At 41.9% G+C, this 20,169-nt stretch overlaps 1 protein-coding gene across 1 annotated transcript; it reads left to right on the top strand.

The window, feature by feature from the left end:
• Window positions 1–1,204: 1,204 nt before the first annotated feature.
• On the top strand, window positions 1,205–1,963 carry LOC140856725 (uncharacterized). Its single transcript, XM_073254977.1, has 2 exons — window positions 1,205–1,440; window positions 1,543–1,963. Exons 1-2 carry the CDS (start codon window positions 1,205–1,207, stop codon window positions 1,961–1,963), a joined length of 657 nt encoding a protein of 218 aa, XP_073111078.1.
• Window positions 1,964–20,169: the final 18,206 nt, after the last annotated feature.

Below are 20,169 nucleotides of genomic sequence, written 5' to 3'. Positions count from 1 at the left end.
TGATCAGCAGGCGATTATCCCAGGGTATGGGGACGAGGAGATTCAGAAGCTCTCGGAGTTAGGAGGAGGTCGAATATCAAGTCGAGATAAAGATTGTTAAGATTTGATGTCTCGAGATTCGGTCCATATTGAGCCCACAGGGAGATTCGCAGTGAAAAATGAAGTCCAACGAGATCAAGATCACCTCAAATAGAGCTCGGATGGAGGAGATACAATCTTTTAAAGTTGGCACGAGATCCGAGGCGGTGGAGGACCGTCGACGTCGGGCCGACGAAGTGGCGGCGACACGGCCGCAGGAGGCAGGACGCCGCCCAGCATGCGGGCTAGGCGCGCAGGGCATGGCCCAGGCACGGGCGCGCGAGCAAGGCATGGCCCGGGCACGGGTGCGCTGCCCAGGCGCGGGCAGGCGAGCGAGGCATGGCCCAGGCCCAGGCGCCACGCCTGGGGCCTCTACCCCGGTCCACCGTGGACCGGGTGGTCCATGGCCCAATGCGTGGACCGCGTGGGTGTTTTTCATGTGTTTCACGCGGTCCACGGTACTATTCCATGGACCGATCGCGATCGGATGGCTCTGGGATGTTCCGATCTTGATCCAATGGTTTGAGGCTTGATTTGGGTTGGTTTAGGAGTTCTAAACCTAATCTAACACGGGATTAAGCCCTTTTAAAAAGGTCTGATCGCGTGAAACAAAGAGGTGGTGGTATTTTGGCTTGGTTTCTCACGGAAACAGAACCCATGACTTGTTCGTACGGCGTGAAGATCAGGAACCCGAAGAAGAGAGAGAGCTGCCGTACACTGTAGAGAGAAGGAGCAGAGCTTCTGGACAGCGGGCAGCGGTCGCTTCAGGGATTCAGGAGGGTCTTCTAAGAGAAAGAGCTTTTGTGAGGAAGAACTTTCTGTGAGAGAGAAATTGGGTGTATAAGGATTGAGGGTGAGATCTCTTCTTGTAAAATTTTTTTTTCACGTATTTTGATTATTTTCTGTTTATTTTTTCTTTCTTTCTGCTGCATCACGTAGTACCGAAAATATCTTAGGAGGTGGTGTCTTGGTCAGACATCTACCCAACACTTATACTGCTCAAACAATAACCAAAGTATTCATGGAGGGTGTGTTTAAGTTACATGGAATGCCCAATACCATAACTTCTGACCAAGACCCTATCTTCTTTAGCAATTTTTGGAAAGAACTATTTGCAATGTAAGGGATGGGACTCCAGTATTCTACAGCATATCACCCACAAACAGATGGGCAAAGTGAGGTAGTGAATAGGTGTCTTGAAACCTATCTTCAGTGTGCAGTGGGTGACTCTACAATTCAGACAACTCCATTCGAGGCTCTTTATGGTGTCCCACCTCCCATTCATATTCCTTATGTGCCGGGTGATTCTAATGTCGAAGCTGTTGATCTTCAGCTCAGGAGCCGTGAAACAGCTATTACTTTGTTAAAACATTATTCCAACGAGCTATGCACCGTATGAGGTAGCAAGTGGATAAGCATCGAACAGATCATGCATTTGCTGTTGGCGATATGGTTTTTCTGAAGTTGCAACATTTACGCTCAACAATCAGTGATGAGAGGGTCTCCTAAATTTCAAGCGAAATACTATGGGCCGTATCAAATAATTGAATGCATTGGTAAAACTGCCTACAAACTTCATTTGCCATCTGATGCTCTTATCCACAATGTGTTCCATGTGTCCCTTTCGAAACCTGCTCATGCATCAGTGGTAGCATCCTCTGAACTTCCACCTCTCTCTCATCAGTCTACAGTTCTTCCTCAGGCTATACTTGACCGCCGTATGGTGAAACGTAAGAATGCTGCAGCTACTCAGTTTCTTGTTCATTGGCAGAGTTCCTCTCCTGTGGATGCGATGTGGGAATTTGCTGATGATTTTCAGCTGCATTTCCCATTCTTTTCCTTGGGGACAAGGAATCTTGGGGACGGGAATATTGTTACGAACTGAGGGATTAAACGGTACGTCCAAGCGGAATTATCAAGACGGTGCGGATAAGCAAAAGGATGAAAGAAAGATGTTGGGCAAAAACGATGGATTTGAGAAAGACGGAGGTTAACAGTTCTAACTAACTGAAGAGTTCTGGTTGGCTGAAGCAGCTGAATGCAATGGCGGGAGAAGAGGTTGTTACGCAATGAGCTGGATTTGTTGTAATTAGTTAGAATGTTGTTAGAGACTTTGGTATAAATACTTGTAGTCAGTAACTGTAATATAGGGAGTGAGATGTGAATAAAGTCTTCTTTCTGATTCTCTCTGACGGTTTCTTCTTCTTTCTCTGGTTCTGTTCTTCTATAATTCTTCTTAGAACTCTAGTCTCTAGGTTATAACGCGAGGCAAGCAGGGTGGACCTCGCACAAGATAACGGCGGTGGAGGTCGAGCAACTTCAACGATATTTTACGACGGTTTTGGAGTTCCCAAAAGATGAAATGGAGCGGGGGAAGTGGGAGAATGTTTCCGTTCTGGCCAGGAGCTTTGGCCGGCGAGTCCCGATCGATTGGATCTCGAAGAATTTTAAGGAGAAAGGGAAGTTGAAGGGGGGTATCGAGGCTTTCTCGTTGGCCGAAGAGCATTTGCTCTTCCGTTTCCAGTCGGCAGAGGAGAGGGATGCCATTTTGAATGGAGGTCCATGGATCGTTGCGGGTCAGCTTCTCGCCGTCGAACCATGGGTGATGGAGTTTGTGTCGGGGACCGATATGGTCACAAGAATGACGATCTGGCTACGACTCCCCTCACTCCCGATGGAGTGTTGGTGTGCTAAGCGGCTTCGGGGTATTGTGGAGGTCGCCGGGAAGTCGGTCAGCATCGACAATTTCACGGATCAGCTTCAAAAGATCGGGTTCGTCCGGATCAAGGTGGAGATCGACTCATCGGCACCGTTGAAGCCTGGAGTCTTGATTAGAGGAAAGAGACGAACGTTCTGGTAGCCGTTCATTTATGAGAGCATCCCAGTGGTGTGTTTCTCTTGCAGGTGGATCGGTCACAGCGAGGAAGCCTGCAACTACCCACTGGCTGAGGGGTTTCTTCGGTCGGAAAATATGGTGGAGGCAAATTCCTTGTTGTCACGCCCCGAACCCAACACCCGGGTCGGATACGTGATGGCCGCACACTCCTTAGAGCAAGCCCTAAAGAATATGCAAGGCCAAAATAAATCATTACAATCTTATCAACCATAATATTTAATTTCAACAGTAATTCATAAAACTTGCATAATAACAATTAACATTCCTTCAATTCTCTGATCAGATACTATGACACTCTATTTATCCATCTGCTCACCCATAGATCTAAGCCATGGCTAATCATGAACATCCTGTATCTCTGAAAAGAAAGATGAAGGGGTGTGAGCTTTACAGCCCAGTAAGAATTCCCATATCACACTGATATAGTAATATAGTCTGAAAATAAAGAATAGCACTAAAATGTAAAATCTCATGTTCAATGTCCAAAATAATGCAAACATTCATAATTTTTCTGTTTTGTCAAAATAGATGCATCATCATATGTTAACAGGTAAAATACTTTTGCTCAATAATTATCTCATGTCTTATCGTTCATTTCTCTTTTCATAATCACATAATTTTTAACCTTTTCTTGCTGGCTCTGGACTATCCAAGTCTATACCTCAGTCATCATCCGGATCGAATCCACTTAAAAAGTCTTTCAAGACTGTCCCAGGATGAGCTCCTGGCCGGCTGTCCCACGTACCAAAGCCCGTGAGAGGCTGTCCCAGGCATAAGCTCCTGGCGGGCTGTCCCAGGCATGAGCTCCTGGCCGGCTGATCCACCTGTAAGCCAGTGGGGGCTGTCCCAGGCATAAGCTCCTGGCGGGCTGTCCCAGGCATAAGCTCCTGGCCGGCTGTTCCACATGACAAGGCTAGTCCATACCATATATCTCTTTCTTTTCATTTAATCATTATGTGTTGATTTCATCAATCAATTATGTCTTGTATTATGATCAATTCAGATATGTCATATCCATATAATCATGCCATCAATCTCTGATACATATATATTGACATAACATACTCATTGCTCAAAATCAAATAACAGTATCTCAGGTATAATAAATTCATCGATCTCAAATCCGACGATGCAAAACCAACGATGCAAGACCAACAGTAAAATAGCATATACATAATAGTGATCATGTACAGGGATTCTTACCTTTACCGGTGACTGATCCAAACACAGAAATCAATGTTCTTCTTTGATTTATGAATTTCTCTAACAAGATATTCCACTTGATATCATATGCAGACAATCATCTCTTCATAACCCTGATCAATATAAAAATCACATATATGGAGAAAATTACCGATAATCGATCCTAATACACAAATCGAGGATCTCTCTTAGGATTAATCAAAATTAGGATTTATCTAAGTATTAGGATCCTCCACTGATCCATAAGACTTTTAGAGAGAAAAAATCCATGAAGAGAGAGAAAATTTTAGAGAGAGAAAGTAGAGAGAGAAAGTGGAGAGAGAAACTTTCGTATCCTTCTGATGAGGCACTCATGATCGAGATCATCAGAGGTCCTATCAGGGTGACTCAATATGAATCAAGTGTTACAATTTCGAATAGAATCGGACTAGGATCAGATTTATCGCACGAATTTCGGAGCAATCTCAGATCATCTTATTTTCATCTCAATTTTATCCTAGGGTTCATGATGCAATCAGAGAGAGAGAGTAGAAAGATTCTAGAGAGATAAAATCCATAAAGAGAGAGAAAAGTCTAGAGAGAGAATCTAGAGAGAGAAAATATAGAGAGAGAAGGCAGAGAGAGGAGAGAGAAAAGAGAGAGAAAGAAGAGAGAAAGGAGAGAGAAGAAAATTCTCTCCTTCTTCTTCTTTTTATTTATTTTATTTTATTTTTATTTTTATTCTTTTCTTTTCTTTTTCTTTTTCCTTTTTCTTTTCTTTTTCTTTTTCCTTTTTCTTTTCTTTTTCTTTTCTTCTTCTTCCTTTCTTCTTTTCTTCCCGCGGCCACCCTTGGCTGAAACAGGGGAAGACCGTGAGGTCCTCCCCCCCCCGCTTGGTGGCTCGGGCTCCGGCGGCTTGGCCGGAGATCCGACAACAGGTGGAGGCGGCGGTGGGCAATGGACGGTCGGCGGCAAGGTTCGACCGACAAAAATCAAAGAAAGATTCAGAAAACAAGGGATTCTTTCGCTACTGATTTTCGGCAAAGACGGTGGCCGGCGGCGAAGCTTTGGGCCAGGGGAGAAAGGGAAGAGGGAGAGGAAGAAGGGGAGGGGCTTACCTTGCTCCGGCGGTTGAGAAAAGCTCCGGCGAACCCCTTTTTTTCCCATCAAGAACCCGCGAATCCTCTTGGAAGAATCCCTCAAATTTCTAAAAAAATCTTTCCAAAACTAATTGTAGAGACATAAGGGAGGGAAAGAGGATTTTATAGAGGTGATTTTCTACCCCTAATCGGACTCTATCGATCCGATTTTGCCAGAGATGGGAAGGAAGAAGACTCCGGCTAGGAGTCTTCCTCCTCTGTTTTTTATTTATTTTTTTTTTTTTAAATCTGGGTTGTTACATTCTCCCCTCCTTAAAATAATTTCGTCCTCGAAATTAGATTATGTCGTTTGAGATATCTTTTTCAAAGTATACATTCTTCATGTCATTCTCAAGCTTACGATAATATCATATATATTATTTATTTCTCATGATCTTGTTATAACAAAAATTATTTGAAATCTCAAACTCATCCCTTCTTATTGATTTCTCAACTTTTTGAAGAACTGTAACATTTTGGACTTGTATTAATATACTACCATTATTTGTCTAATACATTTCACTCGAAATTCATAATTATCTCAGACTATCCTTGATAGAAAAATAAATAAAGGTCAAACATCGGACACTCTTCACAATCATCGATTTCTTTCTTCACTTGACCTTCTAACAAATTTTATATGTAGACTCTCATCTTAAGAAAAATCTCAATCTTCTATATCAGTTCGAGTAACAATATTAAATTTTAAAAAAAATATGAGATCTATGTCAGGACTTTCTAAGTTTGAACTAATATCAAAACTATCAAGCTATTAATAAACTTGAGATATCTAGAGTTTTTGGCATTATCTACAATGAAGCAAACTACTGACAAAATTATCCGGCTATGATCAGATTAGATCAAAATTTATAGTATCCTTTCATTATCAATAAAATTCTTCCTTATTTGCCACTAATGTATTCCATCATATCTTCAAAATCAAAGAATTAATATTTCTAATCAATTTAACCCACCATATTTTTGCTGCGCACTCTGATCTTAATTTATCAAATTATATAATTATATCAAAGATAAAAATATCCTTATATGTTAGATAGATCCAACCTTCAAATTTCATATAAAACTTAGGACAAAATTTTAAGTTTCTTTATCTTTACTACTTTTGGGTATAGCATATAAAAATTAAATCTTGATCTACTTCCTATATTTGAAATTATTGTATAAGTTTCATCACTCTTCAAGAATCCAACATATCTAGAATCAATTGGAGTTAATCTTAAATTTACCTTACAATCATTTAGATAATTTCTAAATCAATCTTTCTTTTTAAAAGAATTAATTCTAACTTGACAACTAAAAGAACTCAAGCCAACATCCTTATGAGTAGAATCAACTTGATTATTTCTTATAGAGCTCTCTTCATCACAATCCTTAATATTAATCAATAAATCCATACAAAATCTTATTATCCATACAAAATCTTGTCCCTTGTATAAGTCATTCCAAATTTAATACTAGCAAGATATCTTATTTCAATTCAGAAATCCGAACTCTGACTTGAATAATTAATACACTCCACTATCTTCAACAATTAAAGAATCTAATCCAAAGATGAAAATATAAATTATTAAGAATTTTATCATAACCTAAGTTCAGATATCACTAGAATTATAATTCTGAATAATTATAACCTTAAACTCAAATACCACTTAAATCATATTTCCTAGTGATAATAACCTAAACTCTAATATCATTCTATCATACCTTTAATGATCAAAATCTTAAACTCCGATATTATCAATCATACTCTGGTGATTATAATCCCAAAGTTTTGATATCATTTATATGACAATCCCTAGTGACCTTAAACTTGGGCTCTAGTACTGTTCTGTCATATCCTAATCACTGGTATCATTTGCTCCAAATAAACGTAACCTAAGCTCTAAGCTCGGATGCCACTCCATCACATCCTACTGATCTTTACATAAAGTTTTAATATCACTTCATAATCTTAGGGATTTTAAACCTAAGCTCTGATATTATTCTGTCATATTCCAATCACTTATATCATATCCCTAATGATCCTAACCTATGCTCTGATACCATTCTGTCACGCCCCGAACCCAACACCCGGATCGGATACGTGATGGCCGCACACTCCTTAGAGCAAGCCCTAAAGAATATGCAAGGCCAAAATAAATCATTACAATCTTATCAACCATAATATTTAATTCCAACAGTAATTCATAAAACTTGCATAATAACAATTAACATTCCTTCAATTCTCTGATCAGATACTATGACACTCTATTTATCCATCTGCTCACCCATAGATCTAAGCCATGGCTAATCATGAACATCCTGTATCTCTGAAAAGAAAGATGAAGGGGTGTGAGCTTTACAGCCCAGTAAGAATTCCCATATCACACTGATATAGTAATATAGTCTGAAAATAAAGAATAGCACTAAAATGTAAAATCTCATGTTCAATGTCCAGAATAATGCAAACATTCATAAATTTTCTGTTTTGTCAAAATAGATGCATCATCATATGTTAACAGGTAAAATACTTTTGCTCAACAATTATCTCATGTCTTATCGTTCATTTCTCTTTTCATAATCACATGATTTTTAACCTTTTCTTGCTGGCTCTGGACTATCCAAGTCTATACCTCAGTCATCATCCGGATCGAATCCACTTAAAAAGTCTTTCAAGACTGTCCCAGGATGAGCTCCTGGCCGGCTGTCCCACGTACCAAAGCCCGTGAGAGGCTGTCCCAGGCATAAGCTCCTGGCGGGCTGTCCCAGACATGAGCTCCTGGCCGGCTGATCCACCTGTAAGCCAGTGGGGGCTGTCCCAGGCATAAGCTCCTGGCGGACTGTCCCAGGCATAAGCTCCTGGCCGGCTGTTCCACATGACAAGGCTAGTCCATACCATATATCTCTTTCTTTTCATTTAATCATTATGTGTTGATTTCATCAATCAATTATGTCTTGCATTATGATCAATTCAGATATGTCATATCCATATAATCATGCCATCAATCTCTGATACATATATATTGACATAACATACTCATTGCTCAAAATCAAATAACAGTATCTCAGGTATAATAAATTCATCGATCTCAAATCCGACGATGCAAAACCAACGATGCAAGACCAACAGTAAAATAGCATATACATAATAGTGATCATGTACAGGGATTCTTACCTTTACCGGTGACTGATCCAAACACAGAAATCAATGTTCTTCTTTGATTTATGAATTTCTCTAACAAGATATTCCACTTGATATCATATGCAGACAATCATCTCTTCATAACCCTGATCAATATAAAAATCACATATATGGAAAAAATTACCGATAATCGATCCTAATACACAAATCGAGGATCTCTCTTAGGATTAATCAAAATTAGGATTTATCTAAGTATTAGGATCCTCCACTGATCCATAAGACTTTTAGAGAGAAAAAATCCATGAAGAGAGAGAAAATTTTAGAGAGAGAAAGTAGAGAGAGAAAGTGGAGAGAGAAACTTTCGTATCCTTCTGATGAGGCACTCATGATCGAGATCATCAGAGGTCCTATCAGGGTGACTCAATATGAATCAAGTGTTACAATTTCGAATAGAATCGGACTAGGATCAGATTTATCGCACGAATTTCGGAGCAATCTCAGATCATCTTATTTTCATCTCAATTTTATCCTAGGGTTCATGATGCAATCAGAGAGAGAGAGTAGAAAGATTCTAGAGAGATAAAATCCATAAAGAGAGAGAAAAGTCTAGAGAGAGAATCTAGAGAGAGAAAATATAGAGAGAGAAGGCAGAGAGAGGAGAGAGAAAAGAGAGAGAAAGAAGAGAGAAAGGAGAGAGAAGAAAATTCTCTCCTTCTTCTTCTTTTTATTTATTTTATTTTATTTTTATTTTTATTCTTTTCTTTTCTTTTTCTTTTTCCTTTTTCTTTTCTTTTTCTTTTTCCTTTTTCTTTTCTTTTTCTTTTCTTCTTCTTCCTTTCTTCTTTTCTTCCCGCGGCCACCCTTGGCTGAAACAGGGGAAGACCGTGAGGTCCTCCCCCCCCCCGCTTGGTGGCTCGGGCTCCGGCGGCTTGGCCGGAGATCCGACAACAGGTGGAGGCGGCGGTGGGCAATGGACGGTCGGCGGCAAGGTTCGACCGACAAAAATCAAAGAAAGATTCAGAAAATAGGAGATTCTTTCGCTACTGATTTTCGGCAAAGACGGTGGCCGGCGGCGAAGCTTTGGACCAGGGGAGAAAGGGAAGAGGGAGAGGAAGAAGGGGAGGGGCTTACCTTGCTCCGGCGGTTGAGAAAAGCTCCGGCGAACCCCTTTTTTTCCCATCAAGAACCCGCGGATCCTCTTGGAAGAATCCCTCAAATTTCTAAAAAAATCTTTCCAAAACTAATTGTAGAGACATAAGGGAGGGAAAGAGGATTTTATAGAGGTGATTTCCTACCCCTAATCGGACTCTATCGATCCGATTTTGCCAGAGATGGGAAGGAAGAAGACTCCGGCTAGGAGTCTTCCTCCTCTGTTTTTTATTTATTTATTTTTTTTTAAATCTGGGTTGTTACATTTGTCGATGGAGGTCTCTATCGAGCCAGAGGGTGGGATGCCAAAGTCGTCCGATAGTGCGGTGGCATCGGCGACCTTGCCTCGTCCCCGAATGGGTCCCTAGGTTGTGACTTCCTACATCCGGCTACCTAGGGCTACAGCCGGCGACCAGAAGGGGAAGGTGGACGGCGAGCCTCATCATGTTTCGGCGGCCCTAAAATCGACTCGGGCGGACTCACCTCCGCGTCATTCGAGTCCACCTGATTCCCCCTTGACTCTAAAGGCTGGTAGAAACCTTCGAAGGTGGCTCATCGCCGCTCCCTGGATCAGCGCGACGGCCAGCGGGATTCAGGAATCTCGGTGAGCAGCGAGTCAACTCAGCCCGGATCACCTTTTAGGGTTTTGGTGGACTCGGGCCTGGCCCATGCGGATATGGAACTAGGCCCGGTGGTGTGCATTATCGATTTGGACCTGCCCATGGTGGAATCGGGATCCAGCCCGGCCCATCTGAAATGGGCTCGGAGCCCAGGCAAGGGGAAGAGGCCTGGTCCATCCCCGTCGGTACCTCAGGAAGGCACCGCCCAAGCGGCGGCCAGCAGCTCTTCATCGCGTCCGGTGCAGGCCGGCGGTTGGCCGGAGGAGCCCGAATTCCTGCCCGACGGAGAGGGGGCTCCGGCGTCGGAGACGGGCGATGGCGTGGCCTTAGCTCAGCGGACGAGGGGTGCGGAAGGGTCTGTTGATGTTCCGGTTGACCCCAAGGTGGCGAGGAGTGCTGGGGCGGATGGTTCGAGGTCCGGCGGAGAGATGGCGGCTTCAGTGCCGGAGACGGATGGTGGCGTCGCCTTGGCTCGGTGGATTGTGGCTGCGGACGGGCCTGATGTCGTTCCGCGTACCCTCACGGTGGCGAGGTGTGCCGGGGCGGCTGGTTCAGGGCCGGTGGTAGCCAGCGAGGAGATTGTTGGGCCGGCTTCTTCTCCTGACAAGGGGTCTTCTCCCATGCTGTCGGTGGGGGTTGGAGGAGAGGAGTGGGATGCTGCGGGTTGTCAAGATGGGTCACCTCAAGGAGAGGGGATAAGGCATACAGCTGACGTGGTCAGATACGGGCCGTTTTGGGGGCAGCAAGGGAAGGGCCTTCTGAAGCTGGGCCTACAGGGAGCAAGGGGGATGTTGGGCCTACTACTTCAGATGCTCACCAATGAAGATTTTCTTATAGAATGTTCAAGAGATTGGAAAGCCCTCATCTTCCTCTACGTTTAGGAGGTGGATGTACCAGTATCAACCTGATTTATGCATTTTGTTGGAGACTCGATTGGCAGGTAGAGGCCTTGAGAGGGTGCGGTGGCATTTTCCGGCATCATGGGGTTTTTACACTATTGAGTCTTGTGGCCTGGCTGGGGGAATCATTGTTCTCTAGAGGCCAAGGATGGGTAATGTTGATGTTTTGCGCAACTATAACCAGTAGGTTGTGGTGATTATTTCAGGAATGAATAGAATTTCTTGGATCTTGTTTGGCACCTATGCTAGCACTGACTACAGGCATAGAAGGACCCTATGGGAGGAGATCTCCAGACTTGTAGACCAGGATTTGCTTTTTCTTGTTGTGGGTGACTTCAATTGCATTGATGGGCCTTAGGAGAAGAGAGGGGGCAAAGCCTTCTCAGACTGCATTGAATCCAAGGAGTTTCAAGAGTTTACTTTCAAGAATGGATTGGTTGATCTCGACTTCTCCGGTCTCAGATTCACTTGGTGCAATAACCGCTAGGGCAGAGCTAGGGTGTGGGAGTGCATTAATAGAGCCTTCGCCATCGGCAATTGGATCCAGTGTTTTTCGAGCTATCAGGTTTGTCATCTCTCGAGGATCGCATTCGATCACTGTTCACTATTGATTTCCACTGATCCAAATTCTTTTCAATGGAGCCCATTTCGGTTTGAAAAATTTTGGTTGTCTTATTCTCGCTCTTGGGATATTGTTCATGAGGCTTGGAGGATGTTGGTGCGCGGTGACGCCATGTATCGAGTCGCTGCAAGCTTGAGTGGACGAAATGCAGGCTCCTTAGGTGGAATCGTTGGGAGGTGGATGATATCTTTAAGAGGGTGGAGGAGGTTGAGACCTCGATTTTTGAGCTGCAGATGAAGGAATATAGGGAGGGTGGCCTCTCTACGTATGACCTGGGTAGCCTTCGGGCTAATCTCTCTCCATCACTCCTTGTTACGGCAACAGGAAGTGCTCTGGCAGCAGAAATTGAGGGTTCAGTGGCTGAGGGAAGGGGATAGGAACACAAAATTCTTCCATCAGACAACCATTGTCAGAAGATAGAGAAATCGGATTCGGATGTTGAGGAGTGCTGGGGGCCAGTGGATAGACGACAAGGATGAGATTAGATAAGAGATCTTCAATTTCTTCAGATGGAGATGATCTGCTAATGCTGGGGGTCGGGGGCTCTTCTCTTGTCTGCCTCCTAGTTGCCAGGTGTTTGATGTAGAGAATTCAGTACTGATCGGTCCGATCTCTAGAGAGAAGATTCGTGGGGCGATGTGGGCTTTGGCTGAGGATAAAGCTCTAGGTCCCAATGGTTTTCCTCCTCTGTTCTTTAGGTGCTACTGGCCATTGTCCAGGATGAGGTGGTGGAGGCTATTTAGCTATTTTTTGTTACTAACCGAATGCCGGTGTCGTGGTAGAAGACCTTTATTGTTTTATTTTTGAAGAGGCAAGATGCTTCGGAGCCAAGCCATTATAGACCCATCAGTCTCTATACCACCCTGTATAAGATTTGTGCCAAGGTCATGGTTGGCAGAATGAAGCCCATTTTTCCTTGATTGATTAGTCTTGAGCAGGGGGCCTTTGTAGGAGGGGGCAGTATCTCTATCAACATGCTGATAGCACAAGAGTTCATATATGACCTTCGGAGAGTCTCTGCTCATCGGTGCTTGATGGCTATTAAGGTCGACATGGAGCATGCTTATGATCGAGTGAGTTGGGAATTCCTCTATCAGGTCTTGGAGAGCTTTGGCTTTCATGGGAGACGGATTAGCTGGATTAGGGGATATGTACATACTCCATCCTTCATCATTTTGATCAATGACGCTCCAACTGATTTTTTTCACTCGATGGTCAGTCTTCGGCAATATTGCCCTCTTTCTCCTTATCAGTTTATTATTTGTGCTGACTCAATTTTTAAAGCATTGTGAGCGATGACCTTCAGTTATACTAGTGCCTTATGAACCAATGTAGGGAGCTCCGCCGACCTCACACCTGCTCTTTGCAGATGATTGCCTTTTAGTGTGTCAGGCCACTACTTGGAATGCCGTGGTGCTCAGGAGGATTTTGGATGATTACTGTTCGGCATCAGGCCAGAAGATGAATCTTCTTAAGTCCTCGGTTCTCTTCAGTTTGAAAACCAGGGCTCAGCTTAAGCAAGCAATCAGGGGGATTCTTGGTATTACGGAGCAGACTGGGGTTTTTCAATATCTTGGGGTGCTGATCACGGAAAGAGACTTCGGATGTGCAACTGCAAAGAGATGGAGACTTCGATCAAAGTGCATCTTCATGGCTGGCAATCCAAGGTGCTATCGATGATGGCCAGGGTTACCCTGGTTAGATCGATTCTTAGCGCCATGCCAGTTTATATGCTGTCTCATACTATTATGCCAAGATCCTTCCTCTCCAACCTCGAGAGGCTCCTTAGGGACTTTTTGTGGAACTCTCATACTGGTGGTTGCGGCATCCATCTCTTGGCCTGGGATGTGGTCTATCGCCTATCAGTGAGGGTGGTTTGGGTGTTCAATCTTTATTGATCTATCACGAGGCATTGATCGTCAGGCATGCAGCGCGATTCTTGATTCAGCCAGATAATTTTTGGATGGTGTTGTTCGTCTTGGTTGGAGGTGCTCCTTCATATAAAGGGAGATTTGCTCCCATCTTTGTGATGTGATGACTCATATCAGAAGCTCATTGGCGACGATCAGACGATCGACATGATCCAGGATCAGTGGGTGGCCGATGTCCCACTCTCTCACTGGCCTACCTTTGTGAGCTCGAAGGTGGATGAGAACCTCAAGGTCTATGATCTGCTTCAGCCGGAGGGGAGGAGCTGGAACGAGGAGGTGGTGTCTCGGCTTTTTGGCGGTCGGCTAGCTCAGAGGATTCTATCCCAGCCGATCCTGCTTCTTGATGGCCCTGATGTTAGGGTGTGGAGGTCATCGAGCATAGCTCAGGTGGTAGCTAGGGATCTTTATGTTCTCTATCGGGAGGAGCCTGCCTGAAGGATTGATGGTGCCTAGATTTGGAGGCTTGGTATCCATCCGAGAGTTTGCTTATTCATTTGGAAGGTTGCCTAGGGTTGACTGCCCACTAGAGCCCTCTTGAGTGCCTACGGGATGAGCATCTCATCGACCTATCTCGACTATGGAGTAGAGATGGAGACGGGGGATCATAGCCTATTCTCCTACCCAAGGGTGGTCCGGATGTGGCAGCTTGCCAGGCTCCTTCCAACGGTGACCCTCGGAGAGTAGAGTAGTAGTGTCTTCTTGGAGGCTCTATAGCTAAGCATGGAAGATGATGCTTCGAGACCCTTGGGTGTTAGAGCGGTTTATATTGCTTACCAGGTTTGGTTGACCTGAAACACTAGTCTATTCGAGATGAGATGGTAGTCGGCAAGGTTCATTTGGAGAGGGCTTCAGCCCAGGCCGATGAGATTTTGGATATTTTTGGCCAAGTTGGCCTTGAGGTGTCGAGACATTTGGGACTCCATTTTGCTCTTGGAGTGCGCCACACGGTGTTTATCACTTGGGAACCCCCACCCCTGACCTTCCTCAAGGTCAACTTCGATGGTCGCGTGATTGGAGATTGTGGTGATGCTGGGTTTGTCATCCGTGACCCTGATTCCTGATTTATTGTGGCTAAGGGGGTCCATCTGCTTGGGTCTACTGTGCTCAGTGTGGAGTTACGTGTAGCTTGGGAGGGCATCTTCTATGCGAGAGACTCAATCATAGTGGTGAGCTGGACTCACTGTCAAGGGAGGACCATTGCCTCTAGTCCTCTTATCCGTGATATCCGATATTTGTTAGCTGGGTGTGCCTCCATCGACGTTAGATATATCTATCATAAGGTGAATAGTGCTACGGATTGAATGGCGAGCTTTGTTGCCGATCACTCGGGACGGGCTAGTTGGTCGTGTTTTGATGTATTGCCATCTACTTTTAGAGATATTCTATTTTTTGACTTTGTGGGCTGTTTTCATACTCATATTGTATGAACACTCCATTTTATCAAAAAAAACAAGCATAGAGACCACCGGTCGGCCTACTTGCAAAAATAGTTGACAAATCTTTTGATTGGCAGCCTATGAATCCATAATTCAAACACTAGGGTTAATTTAATCATTCTCATCACTTAATTCAATCATTTTGCACTTCTCACCTGTAAATAATAGATCGACAAACAACGATATTTCCTGTGAAGACCTGCCACTTTCTAGTAACCAGGCACAGAAGAAATCAGCCCAACATGAGATTTATGTGCCATGAAGTGAGAAAATCTCTCTGCATTCACAACATCCCCTAAAAAAATATCTAACTAGATGATTCTTAACTAAGAATCACCTCCGCAAAAGCACCCTGCCACTCTAATGCCAATTAACATATGAAGACATATTCTTTACCAAAAAATAATATGAAAAAACTGTCAAATAATTACACACAGATGCATTAAACAAACATAGCAGGCAAATTATGAAGCCATTATATATACACAATGCAACTTATGGATCATAAATACACAAAGCAATTTCATGCACAAAGCCAAGCAACGCTGAATTGTCCAACTGCTGCTACTACTCAGTCCTGAATTGAATAAAAGTTTGACATACCACGCAAGCATCATCTCTTTACATGCTCTTTACTTCAAAATGGTCACTAAAAAACATCTGTGATATGTGATGTTTGTTGCAAGCAATAGGACTGAAAAATTTTGTTAAGAACAGGAAATTAAAGCACATAATTATTTTCAAAGTACGAAACAGGCCCAAGTGAAGAAATTGAACTTTAGAGGGAAAAAAAATAGATTTCTTAGCCATGACCTCCAAAGACTCTCAAGTAAACATCCAAAGGATAGATTCCAACAGATGCTAAGAGGAGAGGTGGCAGCAGTCAGTAGCCAATGGATGGGTGTGAACTCTTAAGGATAGCATTTGTTGACTGATTGAGGAGTTCAAAACAAAAGATCAAAACACTATCAACCACTACCCTAATTCGATTTCTCTATCCCAAACCCACTAAAGCATTTAATTCCAGCAGTGCAACCAAAGAGGCAAGCAGGCAGTAGTCTCTCAAGTCATGGGCATGTTTCTGTGGGTGACCAAACAGCAGAGCCCTCAAATCTTGTAGTTTCAGGAAGTAGAAAATTTGAACCACCTAACAGCTTTTAAATTACAGGATGGAGTTACCTGCCTGACCTTCTAGAAGAAGCAGCAGCTCATTAATCCTTTCATCTCAAATGAAAGAGCTGTTACAAGTTTCTAGAGATGCACCATCACAACTGTAAAGCACAGAGAAGTAAAAACAATAAGAAGCAAGGAAGAAACTCTCAGTTTGTTTCATGCACCGAAGTAAAAGAACAGTGTGTGTACCAAAGCAGTAGAGCTCACAGATCACACCTAAACACATAAAAGAAGACATCAATGTGGATGACATTCTATAAGACTAGACAATTTCCCTAATGTGTCTCTTAGTTTGGTTCACGGGAAGTGAAGGGGTAAAAGATAATTCTTGGCAAGCAGAGAGGATCTCTTTATTTGGTTGGAATTTTAAGAGAAGAGAAAATAGAAAAAAAAATTTCCCATGGAAAAATACTTCCCAAGTTTCATGAAAAATGAAAACCTATGAGTAAGGTGGGCTTTAGGACTTCCCATGGGATAAAAATTAATGACTCTTTTTTCTTTTCAAAAATATCATTATAGATATTAATATAATATTAATATTATTCTCATATTTATATTAATATAATAAATTATTATGATTTAATATTAAATTATAATATATTAATATTATACTTATATTAACATAAATAACATATTATTATTTATATAAAATTTGAAAGCCAAAATGTATGATTTTATATCTATTAAGGGTATAATAGGTATTTTATGTAGTTTTCTCAATAAAGTAGATGCTCAACCAAATATGAGTTACTCTGAAATAAACCACTTTTTCATGATCAACCAAATATACCAAAATTATATTCCTAAAAAGTAACAAGAAAAGTTCTTCCTATGAATCAAACGAGTCCTTAAGAAACTATGACAACATAGCATGCAACAAAAAAATGATATGGCATATAAAGTTTAATACTCTTATCCAAAATTCAAGAAATAATGAATCAGAGAATTGCTCGTACAACAAAGTTTAGAAAGTCCAACAAAGTCCATATCTCCTGCTCTAGCGCCTATCACTAACCGTAGAGTTCTTGAATAACATTGATTGGCTACAATTTAAATATTAATAAGTGATCTTAAGCAATAAATAAATCACATAGTTAAGTAAAAATAAACCCAGCAAGACTTACCCATTAATGTTTGGTGATTCATTACAATCAAGGTGTGACTTGCTATAGCTGCACCCAAGATTTTAAATTCCATGATATAAGAGTGTCTCGATTTCTCCTCTGAATGGGATGTCTTGTTGTCCCACACCGTCCTAGTGACTCATCACCATCAAGCATCCTGATAGATACCCTCTATCTCTCTTCTCTTCTTTTTTTTCTTTATTTCTTTGTTTCTTTTTCTTCTTTCTTTCCTTCCTATCTTTCTTTTTTTTTCCTTTTCTTTCCTTTTTTCCTCTTTCTTCATCTTCATCTTTTTCATGTGGATGGATTTTGAAATCCCTCCCGTGTCCTGGTCTCATTTCTCATAGAAACTAGATATTAAGATTATGGTTTTAAATATTGGAAGATAAGCAATATCCTAGTCATCTTGTTTCGTTCCTATAAGAAAATGGGATTAGGATAGGATAGAGATTCTAAAACCCACCAATATGGGAAAAAAAGTAGAAAGATGAAAGAAAGGAAGACAAAAAAACAAAAAAAAAAAAAAGGAAGGGGAAAAAAATGAAAGGATAGAAGATGAAAAAGGAAAGAATAAAGGGAATGAGAGAAAAAGAAGGAAATGAGGGAAAGAAGGAAGAAAGAAAAGAAAGAAGAAGAAAAAGGAAACAAAGGAAAGAAGGGAGAATAAAAAGTTGGAAAGAAAAAAGGACAAAAAGAAGAAGAAAAAGAAAATAAAGGAAAGGAAAAACAAAGAATGAAATGAATGGAAAAAAAAAAAAGAAAAGTAAAAGGAAAAAATAAAGAAATAAAGAAAAGAATAAGAAGAGAGAGATGGAGTGTAACTACTAGGATACCTGACTGAGACAACCATCGGAATAGGGTAGGATAATGTGTTGTCCGGTTCTATAGTGAAACCAAAACACCCCCACATGGGATTTAAAACCTTCTTTAAAACATTGGCTGTGCCCACAAGGTGCCACAATGCAACGCCTTCAATAGCAGTCACGAGGCTTATAGCTCCTACTCGAAAAAGCAATTAGATAAAAAAATCAGTTGAATTGCTAATTTAGTTTTGCACGCTACCATCCATGAGTCTGAGTATAATATATTAGAGAATGAGTTATACAGCATATTCAGGGGGCGTTTGGTTCGTAACCGAAATCCAAATGGGAATGGTTTGGAATCGAAATCGAAATGGTCAAAATCTCTCGAAGTATTTGATTTCTGACTGGAATCGGAATTGGAATAAAAAATTGAATCCATAGAGAAGAGTATGGATTAAGTTCTATATAGATTGACACATTTTCATTTCACTTCGAAATCAAAATCAGAATGAGACTCCTCTCAATCAAACGATTGGAATGAGAGTCATCCATTTTGATTCTGATTTCAGATTCTCACTCTTCCTAATCAAACATCTTCTTGATAAATTATATATTTTAATTTTTTGACTGCTGATTATCGTACTGACAACCCAGCTTCCCCGGTCAATGACATTTTAAAAGCACCGTAAGCATTTCCACTGCAATGACACGACTCCCTACGCCAACATCCAAGTTATTAGCTGGCATCTTAAGATTCTCGCAAAAATAGTACCACAATGACTCTTCTGCTTTGATTGGGAAAAGATCAATCTGTTCATGTCAACAACTCACCTGCCCCTTACCCATAAATATATGAATGGTTCCTCCATTTGTACCAACCCAAATATTCATTCTTACAATTCACAGGGCCAGGATATCAACAGATCATGGGAATATGATCTGGGAAGCCATCAAAATCCTAGTATAAGCAATGTATGCCAGAATAATTTCATTCATACATACATGACTGCAGCTTAGATCTTGAGGGCAGAACATCAAAATTTGCATAGCTGAACAGAAATCTTTGTTCATAAATCCAATTGATCGAGTTCAACTTCTAATCCCACATTGCAGGAGGCAAAATCCCAACTTGAAGATAACTTTCTTTTCAAACTAAGGAAGCTGGGAATTCAGTTAAGTCAGATGAATATCCATTAAAATGAGATATAAATAAGGAAATTACTGATGCTATTGGACATTGTAGACATAAAACATTATTAACAAAAAAAAAAAAAAAACAAAGGTAATATAAGGTAGCTAATCTTGGAATTTAAGTGTGTTTGCTATGATTTTAGAATTGAACAACAAATTCCAAATCTTCTTTTTTAAGTCAAAAAGTCAGAAAAAATAATATAAATGTTAATAAGACAATAGCAAGACTCCACATGTTCACGGAAGATCTCTCTCTTTCTAAAGGAGAGAAAGATATGAGGCACTGTTGCGGCCAATCCCCTCATCACGTGGTCGTCGGGAACGAGCGCCTGCAAAAGAATTCCGCACTGATCGGAGGTGACTTCGGTCGGGGACCCTCCGACGATCAAGTCAGAGAGGAGACTAGGCAACAGCAGAAAAGAATCAAGGAGCTCAGCGAGAGAGAGAGAGAGGGAGAGTAAGTCCAAGAGTTTCGAAGGAACCTCCTCCAGTACTGTTGCCTTCTCCGTTTTATAGTAAAGCGCGGCATGGTGCTGTCATTAATGACGCAGACAATGGGAGAGTTGTCAAATCATCGGAGACTGTCAGAGTCACCGTGGGGCTGTCAAATCACTAGGGTTGACCCATGTCTTAGGTGGGACAATATCCCAGGGCGGCTACTCCGAATGCCTTCGTCAGGACGGCGGTTCACAGCAGTCGTACGGTATTCGGGGGAGCCGACCGACTGTACGTCGGTGTCTGGTTGTGAAATGTCGGGTGAAAATCTAGAGATCCTCCGACGGCC

This window comes from Elaeis guineensis, chromosome 1, assembly GCF_000442705.2.
Source record: "Elaeis guineensis isolate ETL-2024a chromosome 1, EG11, whole genome shotgun sequence".
Classification (NCBI taxonomy): Eukaryota; Viridiplantae; Streptophyta; class Magnoliopsida; order Arecales; family Arecaceae; genus Elaeis; species Elaeis guineensis.
Note: the sequence above shows the minus strand (reverse complement) of the source record. Positions and strands in the feature narration are given on the sequence as shown.